This window comes from Schistocerca americana, chromosome 11 (genome assembly GCF_021461395.2).
Source record: "Schistocerca americana isolate TAMUIC-IGC-003095 chromosome 11, iqSchAmer2.1, whole genome shotgun sequence".
NCBI lineage: Eukaryota > Metazoa > Arthropoda > Insecta > Orthoptera > Acrididae > Schistocerca > Schistocerca americana.
Window position 1 is genome coordinate 179,942,289 of NC_060129.1, and position 21,089 is coordinate 179,963,377.

At 41.6% G+C, this 21,089-nt stretch overlaps 1 protein-coding gene across 1 annotated transcript in view; it reads left to right on the forward strand.

Moving 5' to 3' along the window:
* Positions 1–21,089, forward strand: part of LOC124553500 (activated Cdc42 kinase-like) — a 315,929-nt gene that overhangs the window by 63,953 nt on the left and 230,887 nt on the right. Inside the window, exon 2 of the mRNA XM_047127354.1 lies at positions 16,070–16,207. Within this exon, the coding sequence (XP_046983310.1) occupies positions 16,070–16,207 (138 nt within the window). The remainder of the gene's footprint in view (positions 1–16,069; positions 16,208–21,089) is intronic.

Genomic DNA, 21,089 nt, shown 5'->3' on the forward strand with positions numbered 1-21,089 from the left:
TCTAAGGTCATCAGTCCCCTAGAACTTAGAACTACTTAAACCTAACTAACCTAAGGACATCACACACATCCATGCCCGAGGCAGGATTCGAACCTGCGACCGTAGCGGTCGCGCGGTTCCAGACTGTAGCGCCTAGAACCGCTCGGCCACAACGGCCGGCTGCAGCTCTTCATGCTATCCTATCCTGTGCAAGTTTCTTCATCTCCCAGTACCTACTGCAACCTACATCCTTCTGAATCTGCTTAGTGTATTCATCTCTCGGTCTCCCTCTACGATTTTTACCCTCCATGCTGCCCTCCAATACTAAATTGGTGATCCATTGATGCCTCAGAACATGTCCTACTAACCGGTCCCTTCTTCTCGTCAAGTTGTGCCACAAACTCCTCTTCTCCCCAATTCTATTCAGTACCTCCTCATTAGATATGTGATCTACCCACCTAATCTTCAGCATTCTTCTGTGGTACTTACATAAAGTATTATTTAAATGTTTGCCTAAAACAAGCCATGCCCTAAGTCACTTTGTAAAACTTGATGCATAACCATAAGGTTTTGTCACTTCTATTAAAACACGCTGTAGCAAATTCACTTTACGCCCGTAGTATGGGCCTCGTCGTGTGACTAGAGACTGCGGACCGCGAGGGCTTCGCGGTGTGCCTCAAAGAGGGCGGCGCGCATGCGCGAGACGTGTACATTGGATTGGATTGGATTGGATTTTTTGGGGGAAGAGACCAAACAGCGAGGTCATCGGTCTCATCGGATTAGGGAGGGACGGGGAAGGAAGTCGGCCGTGCCCTTTCAAAGGAACCATCCCAGCATTTGCCTGGAGTGATTTAGGGAAATCACGGAAAACCTAAATCAGGATGGCCGGATGCGGGATTGAACCGTCGTCCTCCCGAATGCGAGTCCAGTGTGCTAGCCACTGCGCCACCTTGTTCGGTGCGAGACGTGTAGAATCACACTCTTTATTACGCACGCGTCAGAAAACATTTTTGCTACGAATTAATTTTATACTTTACTATTGTAAGTTAATTACAGTATGCAGCATAACTACGTTTTACATTCTACTACAGCGCCTTATAAACTGGCCAACAAATCTCGTATGAACATCTGTAGGAAAGGTTCTATAATTACAAAAACTGTAATGGTCACATGCATTATGAATTATTGTAAACCTAGTATAGGCTGTAAGCCTTCGAAGTATGCCCTATTTTTTAGATACAGGTGATCGTTCAGTAAGTTGCCTCTATCTGTAATTAGGTGTGCATAAATTTGTAGTTCCTCAAGCGTGTAGAGTCTATATCCCTTAACTTCACGATGTAGTAGCTCTATGTCACGTAAAGGTTTAGGTGTATGAGCCATTTGCACCACATGTTCCGTAAAGGCTGACCCCCGTGTTCCTACGCCCTTTATTGGGAGATGTTCTGTAAACCTTACTGCCATAGCTCTGCCTGTTTGACCTATGTAATAACATGGGTAATCATCACACTTAATCTTATATACGCCTGATTTCCCTGACTTATCATAGTCTTTCTCAAGGGTTTGAACCAGATTTCGCTTTAAACTATTCCTCTTCGAGAAGGAAATTTTAAAACCTGAATTTTTCAACAGGCGCCCTATCTTGTAGGAGACATTACCTATATTAGGAACCGACAACCATTTCTTGGTCTGATCTTGGGTTTGAGTATTTGTGTTTACTAAAGTCGTCGTCCTTTTTCGCGTTTCTTATGATATAATTGCCTCACTATCTTTGGATCATAGCCATTATTCTGTGCAATACTCTCCAGAATTTGTAATTCTTTTTCGAGGTTGACATCTGACAACGGGATAGAAATCGCCCGATGGATACTAGAATAGAAAAACGCCGTTTTATGCGCTTGGGGGTGGGTTCAATCGGCCGGGATGATGATGTCTGAATAAGTTGCCTTCCGGAATATGTTGAACTCTATTTTAGCATCTTTAATAGTCAACTTTAAATCAAGATAATTTAGTGATCTATCAGCTGATTCCAATTCTTGTGCTAATTTTATTTTTTCATGTAGACTGTTAAACGTTGCGAAAATTTGCTTTATTCCTTCTGGAGAGCTATTAACCAGTAGAAGAATGTCATCCACATATCTCGCATAAAAAATGATGATGATAACTAATTCCGGGTAATTTCGGAAAAAACCAATTCCAGAGAATTTATAAAAATTTCGTACATGATACATGCAAGTGGACTCCCCATAGCTAGGCCACATGGCTGTTAATATAATTTTTTATTGAATAAATACTTTGAAGGGGCAGCAAGCTGAGCATCTCATCAATGGTGAGGTGGACTCCTGGTTCATACAGTAGTGGAAACCTATCATTCACTTTGTTGAAAACATCACGGATTGCTGTGAACTTGTCTGCTTCTCTTCTTAGCTGGCGGGTACTTTTGTCATCAAACCTTATGATTGCAATAAGTTCCTTGAAACGTTCTCTTGCCATAATACCCTTGTAAACTGGCCGACCCATTAGGTCTCACCAAAGATCGTGTACACTGAGAGAATTGTCCTTATTTGCCCCCATAAGCATCAGTATTCCTATAAAGGCATACAATTCTTTCTCATTTGTCAAAGTAACATTTCGCCTAACTCTTCATTTGAATGTTTTACTATAACATCCATTATGTCAGGCGTAAAAAGTAACTTCAAGGCTTCTCCAGGTGAATGGCTAACACCATCTGGAGTTACTCCTGCCTGCTCTCTTACTATAGGAATTCTAGGCCGTGTGGTTACGTACCTTCTTCCAGACTTGGCCACAATAACATCCTGATGGTCACTGCCCGAATCTGCGCTATCTTCATCGTCTCTAACATCCACATCACTTTCCCGATCTGAATCATCCTCCATAACACCATCCTCATATTCGCTTTCACTCCCCGAGTCAGAATCTTCATCTAAAATTTCATTCAGAACTCTTTCTAAAGACGAGTCACATATTCTTTTAGTCATTTCTAAGTCTGGGTGTGAACAGTAGGGAACTGCACTAACTCACTCCACGTTTACAAGATAAATAACAGCTGACTGACATCAACAATCACTTCCTCTGAAAGTAAACCGATTGTTGTGAATATCAAGAATACCAACCAACAAGAAACTAACTTGCATTGTTGTAGAGATGAGAAATACGAAATCCTACTAAGGGAAATTTTCTATAGCATGAAAGCCTAAGGGGGGGTTTGTTGGACCCATAATAAGTTTATTTTTTCTTTCAAAGCAGAAATTTTTTATAAAATATATTGACAGTAACGTTTCATAAAATAGCCAACAAACAATAACTCAAAGGGAATATGTAGTATGAAACTTACTTGGACAAAAGCAGGGGACATAAAAAAAATTGTGGTTTCAACGAACCCCCCCCCCCCCCCCTTAGGCGTCCTAGGGTTAACACGAAAACGCGTGTTTCCACCCGGGAGAAAGTATACTTTTAACCGGGAAATCCGGGAATTTTTTTTCCTTGTCCCCGTATACACCCTTACAACCGGGAGATCCGGGAATTTTTTCATCCGGGAAAAAACCTGGAAATACCCGGGAATTTTCTTAGAATTCCGGGATTTTTTTGTATTAGTTTTCAGTTAAATTTTTGTCATTTTGACTGGTAAGAAATAATATTCAAACAAAGGATATTACTGTATCTCGCTACTGCAGAGTAATACTGCAGCAATAAACCATGAACGAGAGAAAAAACTAAAATAAAACTTAAGTTGCAAAGGAAATGTGTTACGTAGAACAACAAAACACAGTGCTCACACAAGCATCTGCCAGCAGCAAAATGTGTCAGAGGCTTTAGGAAGACTATGCAATGCTTTATTACAACAAATTGCCTCCGATGAGCGTGACGTCATAACTGTTTACATTGGGTTCGTGTGAGCAGTTGCGTGCGGGCCTGTGCGCATGCGCGCTTGCGTCGCGCGTGTGTGGTACCTTCTCCCGCTTCTGGCTACTAAAGTGTGTCTGGTAGCTATATATGAAGGAGGATGCTAAGTTCACCCAACCTGGATATGATGTGACGTCATTATGACGTATATACGCTTTAGTCGATTAACACACCTATCGACTTTTACGAACGTTCGAGATTCTAAACTGTCGTCAGCTAGTGGTTTGTTTTGACACGTACGACTCTGATAACAGCTCAATGTGGCAGCGTATATGTATTTCGCCAAAATAAAAGTAAAAGAGCTGGATATTAATAGAAATATTCCTGACCGTGGCCTTGAAAACACCACAGACAACACGTTTCGTAAAAAAGTGAAGTCTTCTTATGTCCCGACCAGATTAGATTGTGTGATTGTTGTATTGAACGCTTACGCCGAAAATAATATTTATTTATTATCAATATTTTAGTATGGTTTCATACAATTGATCTTGTCAGTACATATTAGAGTGTAGCAGCATACTCTTGCTGACTTTTTTTTCTTAATTTATATAGCTGAAAGAGAACGCGTGCAAGTTTGTTAGCTAAGTAATTTATATGTCCATTTCAAGATAGTCTTTTATCAACCATAATTCCAAGTAATTTTACACTGGGACCGCAGAGACAGGTACCTTAGTGTCCAGTAATGACTGGTGTGTAGAATGATTGAATTTCGAACTTAAAAAGAAAAATATGAGGCATTGTTGAAGAAAAATCGTCGACCGGAGATGAAATACGAGGGGAAGTGGATTTCTCAGTGTAATCTTAACCAAAGGTTAGTGTCTTGACGCATCTAAAGATTTTGGCTGCTGAGTGCTGCTTCTCACCGAGTACGAATAACCGACGCACTTCAGCTGGGTCAGAAGTACATCAATTTTTGCTTGAGATTCACAATAACCACGCAATTGCCCGTCGTCATCGATGCTGAACTCTTTCAGCTTTTCTCTTATTAGTCTCTCGAATGCTGAACACATAATTAGAGACGAGCAAACGAAAAACAACACACAGGACACAAACACAGTACAATACACGATTTAAACGCAAGGAACGCAAAACACATTTAAACATGGCGCAGAGCACAGTGCTACCCTGTCACAACCTCTCGAAACTTCACAAAAGTCGAATAGTCGATATACGGTTTGTATCGTTTTCGATGTAGCGTGTATACGTCATAATGACGTCACATCGTATCCAAGTCCGGTGAACTTAGCATCCTCCATATATGAATAGCAGCAAGATGCTATTGGGAAAAATTTTACTGTCGCGCGCAAGCTGCCATATTCACTAGGAGCGAACCGGGGTATCTGCCCCGGGCGGCAATTTCAGTCAAACATTAATCGCCTTGCGGAACAATTAAGTTATTTTTGTCTGTTTGCTAAAGAAAAGTGGTTTTTATTACTCTTTTCCGCTGAGGCAGTCAATTTATTTGTAACGAAATGCTTAATTCCACACTATTGACTAGTTTCAACTGTTCTCTGCATTTCAAAAGAGCTGATGATACAAGTATAGTAATCACACCTGACAAACAAGAATTAACTGATGAAATTGTCAATAATGTCTTTCAGAAGATTACTAAGTGGTTCCTTGTAAACGGACTCTCACTGAATTTTGATAAGACACAGTACATACAGTTCCGTACAGTGAATGGTATGACGCCATTAATAAATATAGACCTTAACCAGAAGCATATGTATATAGCTAAGGTAGAATATTCCAAATTTTTAGGTGTGTCCATTGATGAGAGATTAAATTGGAAGAAACACATTGATGACCTGCTGAAACATTTGAGTCCAGCTACTTATGCAATAAGGGTCATTGCAAATTTTGGTGATAAACATCTTAGTAAATTAGCTTACTACGCCTATTTTCACTCATTGCTTTCATATGGCATCATATTTTGGGGTAATTCATCACTGAGGAATAAAGTATTTATTGCACAAAAGCGTGTAATCGGAATAATAGCTGGAGTCCACCCAAGATCATCCTGCAGACATTTCTTTAAGGATCTAGGGATATTCACAGTAGCTTCTCAGTATATATACTCTCTTATGAAATTTGTTATTAACAACCAAACCCAATTCAAAAGTAATAGAAGTGTGCATAACTACAAAACTAGGAGAAAGGATGATCTTCACTATTCAAGATTAAATCTAACTTTGGCACAGAAAGGGGTGAATTATACTGCCACTAAAGTCTTTGGTCACTTACTAAATAGTATCAAAAGTCTGACAGATAACCAACAAGTATTTAAGAATAAATTAAAAGAATTTCTGAATGAAAACTCCTTCTACTCCATAGAGGAATTTTAGATATAAATTAAGGGAAAAAAAGTTGTTATATCAACTGAAGTATGTTGTTAAATTAACTTAGTTATGTCATGTATTGGAAAATTTGACTCGTTCCACATCATTATGAAATATCATATTCGTGATCCACGGAACTAGTATTAATCTAATCTAATCTTCTTGCAAGTATGGCATTATGCCATAATAAAGAACCAAAAATGAAATAATACAGTACTGGTATGCCAAGAAAATTTACAACCGAATCTAGACGTACGAATGTGCACTTTAAACCGAATTATGCACGTTATTATGGTTCACGAAATTCCGATGCTCTTGGGATATTCTCTTATGTCTCTTTTCTTTTATGACGTAACGTAAGATCTTTCAATGTTTTACACGTACGAACATACGGGCTTCTTGCGTCATCGTAGCTGCGCAAGCGGTGTGACTCCTGTAATTGGCGCTCTCTGGCAACTGCTGAAACGAACCTCTTTCTAACAGGTCGCAGGAAAATATTGCGAATGTTTGAGAAAAGCGTTACTTTCAAAGTAAACTTCCTTTTACCCAAGATGAACTATGTGCGATGAATTTCTTTAATCACAGAGCGTTTGACTCTCATTTAACAACCAACTCTTTGAGGATGACCATTTAGAAAAATTTCGAGCCCAGAAGATCATACATTTATGTCGTTATTAAAAATTTTACTGGCACATTTGTGTGATGTATCTTAAAGTGTAACACGCACAAAGAAGATCGACGATATACGTGAAAGTTAAGCTTCTCTTGCAGCTTATTAATCGTTGATATCAATATTGTATGTGAAAGCTTTGCTTTTCTAGTAGCAACACTATTTATATTAATTTAAACCACTAACTTTTCCTATTTGTGTGTACGCGCTACTTAACAGTGATAATACTATTGGCTGACGACATGACGTGTCCTATGGTTTGAATATCCGCTGTATCGGCTGGCGAGATCACGTGACGTGAGCTATGACTGGCCTACAAAAGCACGTTGTAATCTGTATAAATTGATAAGTTTTACAGCTCCGACGAAATGTATACTGTCACTTAACACGGAAAAAAGTATATTTTCATCCGGGAGAAAGTGTATTTTTAACCGGGAAATGCGGGAGAAATCCGGGAATTTGTTTTCCTTGTCCACGTATACACCCTGTATTGAGACAGTTGAAGTTGGGAAAGGTTTTCACCAGGAAGAGTCTGAAAATGTTGAAAGATGGCCACAAAAAGAATGGAACATACTTTTTAGTAAACTTTTGGAACGATATGAGAATTCTGCAAATGAATTCATTGCAAGGATGGAATATAGTGGGAGATGGAACATAGTTGTATCACTTTGAACCGGTGACGAAAAGAGGATTTATGCAATAACGTTATGCAAACTCCATAAAAAAGAAGAAATGCGATTACATGTATCTTACACAACATGCAGGGGTGCATTCCTGACTGGAAAGAGAGGAAAAGAGGTCCTATGAACATTTTTTCCGAAAGTGGATAGTTTGTGTGCAATGACAACAAGCCATCCCAGAACACAGTACAGAGCTGCATTGTATCCACGTCACAACAATTGTTCGAAGTGGCCTCCACGGGGTTACAAGTGATAAGGATAGTAGAAGTTTTTTTGCAGGATACACATAATCGTACTCTGCCTTACTCTGCATTGGCGGGCTGCTCCCCTGGAGCTTGTACTAGGGCTCTTCTCAGTATCCTGTAGAACTGGTGCGCCAGGTCTGGTGTGTGCACAGCCCGTCACCTCACTGCACATTTGTCTGTCTGAAAGGACCCACGATCACACAAACCCCCAAAAAGGGCTTGAAATGTTACGTGATGTGGTTGATGTCTGTGAAGATACTTGTTTTAGTATAGCTGTGCTGCCTCTCGACCGTTTCTATCTGTTTAGCCGTACACAACACCATATCGTCTTGTTCCCGACATCAGTACCAGACCATTATGCTGGTTACATGTTATTCTGATGAAGATGAGATGAAATGGTTAGGACAATGCTAACACTCAGCCCCTGAATGAAGAAAATCTCTGATCCAGGATCCCGCAATTGGGAAGCAGTGACGGTAACTGCTAGACCGCAAGTTGCTGACCAGCTCGGTGGTGTGTGTGTGTGTGTGTGTGTGTGTGTGTGTGTGTGTGTGTGTGTGTGTGTGTGTGTGTGTGTGTGTGTGTGTGAGAGACAGAGAAAGAGAGAGAGAGAGAGAGAGAGAGAGAGCAGTTGCATTTTGAGCGTAGCTGCTTCTCTGTTAATGTCTTTACTGCTTCTGCATATGCATCTAGAACTTAACTCGTTCCACGTCCCTGAAGCCTCTCCCTCATTAAGGGATGCATGAAGCATGCTATGAATGAATAAGAACAAGGAAAACAGTTGTCATGTAAGCAGAATTTTCAAATAAGTCTTGATATTCTTTTTTGTGTATTTGTAAGGTCCTTCCAGTCCAATGTTCATTAAAACAAACTTGTGGAGAATTGCTTAGTCAGTTTAACAGATTAATTACTGTTATCTTTTTTCAACTGTTAAAGTGATTCACTGCCCCATGTGGCTGTCACTATTCCTTTATTGGTTGTATGCTTGTACCATTTCACTCTTGGTCTGTTATCAAGTATTTTATAAAAGTAATCATTGAGGGCACATTATGCCATACAGAAACTGTAGTATTTAAGTAGATCCATGATTTTTCTGTGCTGATGAAAATAAAACAAGAACTGTTTAAAGGAGAATGAAGTAAACTAGAATACAGTATGAAGTGTGGATTGAAAAATGTAGGCTAGTGTACTCACGTAAATAAAGGTGAAGGTTGTATTGTAATTAAATCTGGAAAGTCTTGAGTGGCATGCAAATAATGGAAGGATACAGATGACTTCAACTTATAGTTCAAGCCTCTAGTGATGATAAGTTGAGAAAACTGTCCCGAAACACATGTGCCACACAACGCCACTGTTTTCTGCACATGTACCCCGACATCAGTATGGGATATGATCACCGTGCACACGTACACAGGCCGCACAATGGGTTGGCATACTCTGGATCAGGTGGTCGAGCAGCTGCTGGGGTACAGCCTCCCATTCTTGCACCAGTGCCTGTCGGAGCTTCTGAAGTGTCTGAGGGGTTTGGAGACGTGCAGCGATACGTCGACCCATAGCATCCCAGACGTGCTCGATGGGGTTTAGGTCTGGAGAACAGGCAGGCCACTCCATTCGCCTGATACCTTCTGTTTCAAGGTACTCCTCCACGATGGCAGCTCGGTGGGGCCGTGCGTTGTCATCCCTCAGGAGGGAGGTGGGACCCACTGCACCCCAGAAAAGGCAGACATACTGGTGCAAAACGACGTCCCGATACACCTGACCTGTTACAGTTCCTCTGTCAAAGTCATGCAGGGGTGTACGTGCACCAATCATAACCCCACCCCACACCATCAAACCACGACCTTCATACAGGTCCCTTTCAAGGACATTAAGGGGTTGGTATCTGGTTTCTGGTTCACGCCAGATGAAAACCCAGCGAGAATCATTGTTCGGACTATACCTGGACTCGTCCATGGACATAACCTGGGACCATTGTTGCAATGACCATGTACTGTGTTCTTGACACCAGGCTTTACGGGCACTCCTGTGACCAGGGGTCAGTGGAATGCACCTTCCAGGTCTCCAGGCGAATAAACCGTGTCTGTTCAGTGGTCTGTAGACTGTGTGTCTGGAGACAACTGTTCCAGTGGCTGCGGTAAGGTCCCAAGCGAGGCTACCTGCAGTACTCTGTAACCGTCTGCGGGCACTGATGGTGAGATATCGGTCTTTTTGTGGTGTTGTACACTGTAGTGCCTGGACATGTTTCCTGCGTGCTGGAATCGTTGTCAGAATCTTGAGATCACACAAACTTTGTGGCACACGGAGGGTGCGTGCTATGACCTGCTGTGTTTTACCAGTGTCCAGTTGCCAAAGTACTCTGTCCCTCATAACGTCATCAATATGTGTTCTCTGAGCCATTTTGAACACACAGTCACCATTAGCAGGTCTGAAAACGTCTGCACACTTACTGGCTGCACCGTACTCTGACATGCACCCACACACCTCTGCGTATGTGGACTGTTGCCAGCGCCACCGTGCGATGACCGCAGGTAAAATGCACCCCATGGTCATACCCCGAGGTGATTTAAACTCGCAAACCATCCACCAGAGCGTTGTTTCACCATGTATCAGCATTATCCTTAATTTGAGTGTGAGTGTTGTTCAGGCACTATATCGTGTTAGTTGATCACGAGCATAAACGATTTACAACTTAGACCGCCCAGAGATCGGCAGTGCAAGGAAATGAACCCCACCTCCCTCTCTCAGGCCTGGCAGGGCTTTTAAGGTCAATGATTTGTTCAACTCATAATCGTCCTTTTAGTCCACATGCCATTGTATATACCAAGTTTATATCCAGTTGCATCTTTGCCCTTATTTGAAGTGCTTGCGAAAGAATGTTTTGTTTTATTGAGAACAGCAGCATGCTACGATAGTTGCACACGTCTCCTTTCACTCATTCTTGTGAAAGAGATGAATCTGGGCTGATGTCCAGTCACATAGCAGCTCCTCCATTTTCTGCAGCATGTCTTGGATGAGCTGTCTGTTATCTTGCTAATTGTTAGTATTACTATTATTATAAATATGATCATCAGAGAAATAGGCATCTGTGACATTGAGAAGCAGCTGAAAGAATTGAAAACAAATAAGCCACTAGGCCCAGATGGCATCTCCAATTGGACTAACAAAAAGTACTCTTCCGCACTGGCCCATTTTTTTATTTTTTTATCTCCGTATGCGAGACGGTAGTCTGGTTTGCAAGCATTTGTCGATAAATCGACAGTTAATTTGACAATTAATATTTATTACAGCATGAGATTTTCACTCTGCAGTGGAGTGTGCGCTGATATGAAACTTCCTGGCAGATTAAAACTGTGTGCCCGACCGATACTCGAACTCGGGACCTTTGCCTTTCGCGGGCAAGTGCTCTACCATCTGAGCTACCGAAGTACGACTCACGCCTGGTACTCACAGTTTTGATCTGCCAGGAAGTTTCATATCAGTGCACACTCCGCTGCAGAGTGAAAATCTCATTCTGGAAACATCCCCCAGACTGTGGCTAAGCCATGTCTCCGCAATATCCTTTCTTTCAGGAGTGCTAGTTCTACAAGGTTCGCAGGAGAGCTTCTGTAAAGTTTGGAAGATAGGAGACGAGGTACTGGCAGAAGTAAAGCTGTGAGTACTGGGCGTGAGTCGTGCTTCGGTAGCTCAGATGATAGAGCACTTGCCCGCGAAAGGCAAAGGTCCCGAGTTCGAGTCTCGGTCGGGCACACAGTTTTAATCTGCCAGAAAGTTTAATATTTATTACAGTTGCACCACCGAAACGTAAAGTTCCACATAAGAAAATAACAGAAAATTATCATCCTTAGTTGATACGAACATAGCAACACCAAGAGTTCATTGTTATCTGGAGCGTGACATAATGACTGCGCACAGCTACACCATAGCAGTGGGTTGCAGACAAAGTGCTGATGGCTTCTGGGCAGTGCAGAGTCAGCTGTGTTCCACAGGCGACCTGCGTGAGTGGTTGCTGGAGTGTGCACCGTGGCTTTAAGGAGAATATCTGCGGACTGTCGAGGATCATGTGATCCGTGAATGTAATTTTATCCATGATAGTTAGTATTTAAGTTAGAACACAATAAATTTTCTGTAGACAGAATAGCTTTTGCGCACGGTGCAACAGGGATGTAGAAAGTGTTCCTTGTGCAAAATTAAACAGCCATTTCTTGCACTTTATCCTGTGAACCCTGGGCAGATTCCATATTCCTAGATTTCAGCAAAGCCCCACTGCAGACTTTTAACAAAGGCACCCGTGTAAGGAATACGTTCTCAGGTATAAGACTCTTCAAGTAAAAGAACCCAGTAAGTGGTCTCGGATGACAAGTGTTCGTCAGACAGAAGGGTATCGTCAGGAGTGCCTCAGGAATGTGTGATAGGACTGCTCTTGTACTCTTTGTACATAAATGATCTGGCAGACAGGATGAGCAGCAATCTGCAGCTGTTTGTTCATGATGCTGTGGTGGACAGGAATGTGTCATTGTTGAGTGACTGTAGGAGGGTGCAGGATGCCTTTGATGAGATTTCTTTGGTGTGATGAGTGGCAAATTGCCCTAAATGTGGAGAAATGTAATTCAGTGTAGATGAGTTGGAAATACGATTCCTGTTGTTCATATTCAGTTGGTGTGATCCTGACACACTCGTGTTGATTAAATTCAAGTATCTTGGTGTAACAGTCCAAAGCAAAGTGAGATAGAATGAGCAGGTAAGGTCAGTTGTAGAGCAGGCAAATTGTCACTTTTTTTTGTGAGAATTATAGGAAAGTGTAGTTTATCTGTAAAAGAGACCGTGTACAAAACACTAGTGCGACCCATTCTTGAGTGCTCCTCAAGTGTTTGCAATTCCCACTATTTCAATTAAAGGCATACATCGAAATAGTTCAGAGGTGTGCTGCTAGAATTGTTACCGGTAAGTTCAGTCAACTCACGAGTATTAAGGAAATGCTCTGTGAACTCAAATGGGAATCCGTGGAGGAAAGGTGGTGGTATTTTTGCAAAACACTATTGAGAAAGAAACTACCTGGCAGATTAAAACTGTGTGCCAGACCGAGACTCGAACTCGGGACCTTGCCCACAAAAGGCAAAGGCCTCAAAATCGAGTCTCGGTCTGGTACACAGTTTTAATCTGCCAGGAAGTTTCACATCAGCACACACTCCACTGCAGTGTGAAAATCTCTTCTGGAGACTATTGAGGATGTTTTGAGAACTGACATTTCCAACTGTCTGCAGAATGAGTCTACTGCCGGCAACATATTTTTCGTGCAAGGTCTATGAAGACAAGCTAAGAGAAACAATAGCTCCTATTGTGGTGGTTTTGAAAAGTCTGGTAAATTTCCATGAAAAAATGGAACAATTTTATTCCACTTTCATGGTTTGTAAGCTTGATTATTCCAAGGATCATGTAAAGAATTTCAACAATTTATAGTGTACAGTTCATTATTGAAGGACATCTGATTGGTCACTGCATTGACTGTGTCTGAAAATGGAGAGAGCCAAAGTTTCGCTCTGTTATTAAATGCTTTCATTCGAAGGGTTGGACTGCAGCCCAGATCGAAACAGAGTTGGATGATGTTCATCCAGGCTCAGTACCATCCTTGAACACTGTTTACCATTTACTTTTTTATTAATGAATTTGAATGTGTTTGGAGAAGCACCAAAGATGAAGCCTGTTCCAGTTGTCCAATTTAAGGTGCGACAAAGGAAACCATTGACAAAATCCACGATGTGGTAATGCAAGACCACTGAATAAAAATTCGTGAGATTGCTGAGACTATAGGCCTGACTGAGTCCATAATACCCTACACGGAGAATGACTGTGTAGAAGTTGTGTGAGAGGTAGGTGCCACGATTGCTCACAGTAGATTGAAGGTGCATCTGGCACAACATTTCAACAAAAAGCCTGACGATGTTTAATGACAATTTGCAAGACTTTTTGCATCGATTTGTGACTGGTGGTGAAACCAGGATCCATCATTACACACTAGACTCAAAAATGCAGTCAAAACAGTGGACAAAGGTTGCTGAAAGTGCACCAAAAAAAGACAAAGATCATTTTGTGAGCTGGTAATGTGATGGCCACTTGTTCGTGGGATTACCGAGGAATAATCCGTGTAGATTACTTGGAAAAAGTCAGAATCATAAGGCTAGACCCTATTATGCTTTATTGTTGCATTGTTTGAAACTTGGGTTGGCTGAAGAAAGACTAAGTTTGGCACAAAAAAGTGCTCTTTCACCGGGATAATACAACATCCCACACATCAGTGATAACAATGGCGAAAGTCCGTAAACTAGGCTTTGAGTTGGTTTCTCATCCACCCTATTCACCAGACTAAACCCCAAGTGACCCCTTCCTCTTCCCTAACTTGAAACTTTTTCTTACTGGGAAGAAATTTTTATCAAATGAGCAAGTGATGTATGCAGTCAACAAGTGTTTTGCAGAGCTTTTGACAAAACCTATTTTTCTGATGGGGTCAAGAAGCTGTAGGATCACTGGACCAGTGTGTATCCCTCAAAGGAGACAATGTCAGGTGAAATGTGTATGAAACGAACATTTTTTTCCTGGCCTTTTTACCAGACTTATCAAACAACTGTCACGGGTAATCGATTTTTCCCTCTCTCCGTTTGTGAGTGCAACAGGAAGGGGTACAAGGTACCCTCTGCCAAGCACTGTGTGGTGGATTGTGGATAGTGTCTAGAACAAATGTAGATTGTTGTTGTTGTGGTCTTCAGTCCTGAGACTGGTTTGATGCAGCTCTCCATGCTACTCTATCCTGTGCAAGCTTCTTCATATCCCAGTACCTACTGCAGCCTACATCCTTCTGAATCTGTTTAGTGTATTCATCTCTTGGTCTCCCTCTACGATTTTTACCCTCCACGCTGTCCTCCAATACTAAATTGGAGATCCCTTGATGCCTCAGAATATGCCCTACCAACCGATCCCTTGTTCAAGTCAACTTGTGCCACAAATTTCTCTTCTCCCCAATTCTATTCAATACCTCCTCATTAGTTATGTGATCTACCCATCTAATCTTCAACATTCTTCTGTAGCACCACATTTCAAAAACTTCTATTCTCTTCTTGTCCAAACTATTTATCGTCCATGTTTCACTTCCATACATGGCTACACCTCATACAAATACTTTCAGAAACGACTTCCTGACACTTAAATCTATACTCGATGTTAACAAATTTCTTTTCTTCAGAAACTCTTTCCTTGTCATTGCCAGTCTACATTTTATATCCTCTCTACTTCGACCATCATCAGTTATTTTGCTCCCCAAATAGCAAAACTCCTTTACTACTTTAAGTGTCTCGTTTCCTAATGTAATTCCCTCAGCATCACCTGACTTAATTCGACTGCAGTCCATTATCCTCGTTTTGCTTTTGTTGATGTTCATCTTATATCCTCCTTTCAAGACACTGTCCATTCTGTTCAACTGCTCTTCCAAGTCCTTTGCTGTCTCTCACAGAATTACAATGTCATCGCTGAACCTCAGAGTTTTTATTTCTTCTCCATGAGTTTTAATACCTACTCCGAATTTTTCTTTTGTTTCCTTTACTGCTTGCTCAATATACAGATTGAATAACATCGGGGATAGGCTGCAACCCTGTCTCACTCCCTACCCAACCACTGCTTCCCTTTCATGCCCCTCGACTCTTATAACTGCCATCTGGTTTCTGTACAAACTGTAAATAGCCTTTCGCTCCCTGTATTTTACCCCTGCCAACTTCAGAATTTGAAAGAGAGTATTCCAGTCAACATTGTCAAAAACTTTCTCTAAGTCTACAAATGCTAGAAACGTAGGTTTGCCTTTCCTTGATCTATTTCCTAAGATAAGTAGTAGGGTCAGTATTGCCTCACGTGTTCCAATGTTTCTACGGAATCCAAACTGATCTTCCCCGAGGTTGGCTTCTACTAGTTTTTCCATTCGTCTGTAAAGAATTCGTGTTAGTATTTTGCAGCTGTGACTTATTAAACTGATAGTTCGGTAATTTTCACATGTGTCAACACCTGCTTTCTTTGGGATTGGAATTATTATTATTGTACATAAGGCGAGCTAAATTGAGATGATAGCTTTTGCACAGATAAATTGGATGTACTATCAAGTTCTAGTGGTACGTAACAGTTCTGTGGTACCCTGTGCCTTCTCCACTCGTACACTCAGGAAACTGGGGCTCACACAGTTACCGCTTTTAATTGCAGGTGCAGAATGTGCCACAACTCAAGTACGTCACCGAGGACGACCTGCACAGCATCGGGATGTCGCGGCCAGAAGTCCGGCGCCTCAACAAGTACTTCCAGAAGCACTTTCCACAGAACTACCTCTCCAAGCTCAAAAAGGTGAGCCTGTCTGTGTTCCATTACTACAGATATTTCCATTGTTGCTGGTTGCCTTTCTTGCTCACTCTTCTCTCCCCAATTCAGTCTGGCACGTTTGATGCGTCCCGCCACAGCCTCCTGTCCAGTGCCAACCACTCTGTAACAGGTGTGTAATAACAGTGTTGCAGGGTGGTCACTTCCGCTACTAAAGCAGTGTTGCAATGTACAGTGAGGTTACAAGGGATACTGTAATAGTGTAACTGATTTGCTGGATGTGGTAATGTTTACTGTGGAAGAACAGTTGGGGTATAGGAAGCACAAGTCAGTATATTTATGGAGTCACCTTCTTGTTAAAGAGAAGAGGCAGCATATAACAGTTTCACATTGAGTTACTTAGTTACATAATTGCCTTTGTCTCAGTGAATAACTTGGTACATGTGTTAGTAATGTAAGGTGTGCTTGTCTTGCTAATCATTGGATTTGCTGGGTATCTGATCACTGAAATAGGAGTACTCCATAAACATAAGAGCTCTTCAGAATAGTTCAAAACTCAAAATTAAAGCATAGTAGCAGGGATAATATTTTGGACATTAAAGAACTTGTTTTATATAAAGATTAAGTTCTAAGGATGTTTCAGAACCTCTGCATAATAAGTTATTGTCTCTTATTGTGGAGGTACTGTTCAGTTTTCGATCTATGTAGAGCAAAATGAATATTTCGTATGCCACACCTTTTAGGCAAAGATGTGATTAAACAAAAGAAGAGGAGTGAAACTGCCAAAAAGTGGAGTGCCCTTAAATATGTAAATAGTCTGATGATTGTCTACAAAATAATATAAGGTATTTAGTTTTACGCATTTTAGTATTGTAACATCGTAAATGCATGATGGCCGTGTTTAGAAATAATGTATTTGACTAATGTATTGTCATGTGACTGGACACAGGACAGAGGATAGGGGACAAAGGTCATGGTCTTTTGATCGTGGTCCGTCGGTGCGGTAAGGTCGGTGCGACTGGCCGCCGACATAGTATCACGTGGCCGTCAGTTTGTTTTGTGGATGTGATTTAGTAAAATAAAAACAGTTTTCATTCTGAACTGTTGTCGGTGTAAATCATTTGTGAACGATCGTGATCTAGACATATACTTGAATTCATTCAGTGCTGTACTTAGGCTGGTTATTTACTCAATATAGAGCGTGAATGCAACTGTCCACAACCGAACCCCTTTTGCAGCCGAGTCATGATAAAAGATCGTGTACAAGCCCGAGTGAAGTTGCAGTACCTGAGGAAGATTTGGTAACTTTCTTCTGCTGCCTATCCACAAAAGGGCAAGTGCATAACCTTAGACTGTCGCACGCCTCGTCAGCACTCGGGTTCGGTTGTACACGGTTTCGATACGCCATTATGTAAGCAATGAAAAGTTATCTATGAGGGTTGAAGGAAAAGTAAAGCCTCCACCTTCTTTAATTGGGTTGGATGGGAATATTTTAATAAATCAAATGCAGAAACAATCCTTAGAACGTGATCTTAATTACCAATATTCACTTTTCCACATAATCACCAGCCAGTTTGATACATTTCTGCCAACGATGAACAAGTTTTCTGAAGCCGTCACGGAAGAAGTCGACACTCTGTTTCCGCAACCACAGTCTCACAGTTTTCTCAACAAGCAGATCGTCTTCTGTTATCGGGAACAGATGGAAGTCAGACGGTGCTAAACCTGGACTGTACAGAGATTGCCATACGGTGGTCAGATTCAGTCTCTGAAGTTCTGCTGTGGTGGCACGTGAAGTGTGTTGTTTGGCATTGTCACACTGCAGGAAAACGTGTGACCCACACTTTCTTGTGGAAAATGGAAATGAGCATTTGGCGTCATTGGCCGGGAGGCCCCTCACGGGGCAGATCTGGCCGCCTTGGTGCAGGTCTTACTACATCCAACGCCAGATTGGGCGACCTGCACGCCGAATGGGGATGAAATGATGATGAAGACAACACGACACCCATCCCTGAGCGGAGAAAATCCCCGACCCTGCCGGGAATCGAACACGGGCCCCTTGGGACAGCAGTCTGTCACCCTGACCGTTCAGCTATCGCGGCGGACACACGTTCTTGTGAAATGCCAATTGTGCTTGTAATTTCTCTCCGAGTGATAAGACGATCATCCTCAATCAATATGTCAACATTTTGCTTGTGAAACTCGGTGGTTGCTGTCGTAGGACCTCCAACTCTTTGTCTGTGACACAGGTCAGATGTTCCCGCCTCAACATCTTTAAACTTACTCGCCCAATGACGCACAGTACTTACATCGGCACAATCACCATAAACTGCTTTCATTCTCTGATGAATCTCCTTTGGGGTGACACCTTCTGCTGTCAAGAATTCAATGACTGCACGTTGCTTAAATTGCGCTGACCGACCATCTGCGCAGGGTTCCGTACTTTACACTGTAACGACACAACCCTTCAATGCTGAGGCTTCCCGCGAACTGGAGCTGTAGAGAAGAGGCTACAGAACGAGCCAGTACCTGCCGCATACCAGTGCTGCCAACTGTGAAGAGTTACGAAAGTGGAGGCATTACTTTTCAGTCAACCCTCGTAGAATACCTAGGGAAACAGGCAGTGGATGATATGTAAACTCACGGATAAATACTCAAGGGTCATACAAAAAGTAAAGAATGTTTTGTTTTGATACCAGACCTCAAGCACCCATCACAACTGCCATTCGACGACTGACCTCGGCACTCGTCCGCTTCAGTGTGGCGTCACCTACGATCCAGTGCAGTCGATTACTGCTTAGCTGTGCGACTTTAAAATGTGTGACAAAACTGATGATTGCCAGAGTCTGATCTGCACAGTGTTATCTGCCTTTTAAATGTCCAAAACGTGTTTTGCATCAAAATTTATAAGCAGATAACCAAGGTTTACGGTAATGCGATGAACGAAGCATCAGTTGGAAAGTGGTGATCCTGTTTAATGGCAGATGGAAAAATGTTCACAATGGAGATTGCTTGGACCAGCCCTCATTGGTGGCTGATGGACTCGGAGCAAGGATTGAAAGACACATCCGAGAAGATAAACGTTTCACAATTAGTGGATTGCTGTGGCCTCCTTCCAGAGACTTCTTCAACCAGTTTGCTGCGCTCTTAAAAAATGACCGGTGCTGAATGCTTTCCTCCTTCACGTTAATGCAAGTCCCTGTGCAGCAGGAGCGATGCAGGACTCGCTTCAGCTGGTCCGGTGGGAAATGTTTCAACATGTGTCGTTCAGTCTAGACTCGGCCCCAAGTGATTATAACTTACTCCTCAAATTGAAAGATTTTTTGAGTAGACAACGCTATGGTAGTGATGATAATCTTAAGAAGCCTAACATCAAATGTTCAACAACTTGGCAGCAACTGGATATCCAGAAGGTATAGAAAAGCTGATAAAATGTTATGACAGGTGGCTAAATTTTAATGGTGACTATGTAGAAAAGTAACTTCAATATCACATCGTACATGAAATAGTTTGATTTAATTATAACAAATAAAAATTTATGTAGGAAAAAAGTTCTTTGTTTTCTGAATAACTCTCAAAGACAATTAAATAATAAGTAATTAGGCAGTGATCACTAGGGATATAACTGTTGGCTTACTAAATGTTTGAATTTTACAGAAGATTTGACTGATGGCCCTATGCAGTATAATACTATCCATGACGGAACAGACGAAATTGGAAATAATTATCTGTCATAAATGCTGTGTCCGGGTGGTGCAGTGATAAATGCAGCTGCATACTAAGCAGGATGTCTTGGGTTCGGGTTTGGGCGCCGGTGCAGCACCCATTTTCACTCGTCGCTGATGATTCTGCATAAAGTCCTGATGCAGCTTTTACTAGTTCTCCTCCATTTCTTTCCCTCTCCCTCCCCCCCCCCCCCCCTCCAACTTCAATTACAAATAATCAGATATAATCGTTCTAGCAGAGTGAGCAGAGCAGTCACAGTCAATCATTAACATAAAGCAAATGAGTTGTTTAGTGCAATCAGATTCAACTCTACTGCATAAATTCCTAATGCTTTGTAAATTCAGTGTAATGTTTTTGTAATAATTAGACCATCATACCGAAGTTCGGTCACTGTTGACTATTCTTACCTGCACAGTTTAAAAGTCTCAAAAATCACGAATCAACTAACTTCCGAATTAGTATACATAGGAATGTGAAGTGTGATCAGACAGAAAGTAAGAGGAATTTCTTTAATTTCACAGGCTATCCGATTTTCATTTTTTTGCTTCTTGTTGGTACACATTTTCCTGATGTATTTTTACATTTTCAGCTGTTTTGAATATTTAGTTTTCAAAATGTTGACTGTGACTTTTGGCAGAACTACTATGAGTAAACAAGAGTTTATGTAGTGGTATAGACGCTTCTAAGAGGGTCGAAAGACGCTGAAGACGGCAACTGCCCTGGATGCCATAGCACATTGATTACTAAGGACAATGTGGAAGAAGTGAAGAAAAGGGTTTTGGAAAATTGCCAAATCACCGTTAAAGAACTTGCTGATGGTGTCAGCTTATCTTTTGGCTCATGTCGAGCAATTTTTTCAGATTTTTTGGGCACGAGACATGTAGCAATGAGGTCTGTTCCGAAATTATTGAATTTCAATCAAAACCAACACTGTGTAGAAATCACTCAGGAATTACTGAATGAAGTCTACAATGATACAGAACTTTTATAGAAGGTTCGAAGAGGTGAAAAAATATGGATAGACAGGTATGATGTAAAAACTGAGGCCCAATTGTTGCATAGGAACTTCCTTAAAGAATCAAGACCAAAAAAATTCGACAAGTTTGATCACATGTGGAGGTTCTTCTCACTGTTTTCTTTGATTATATTGAGATAATGCATAAAGAGCTCCTGATTTATGGTT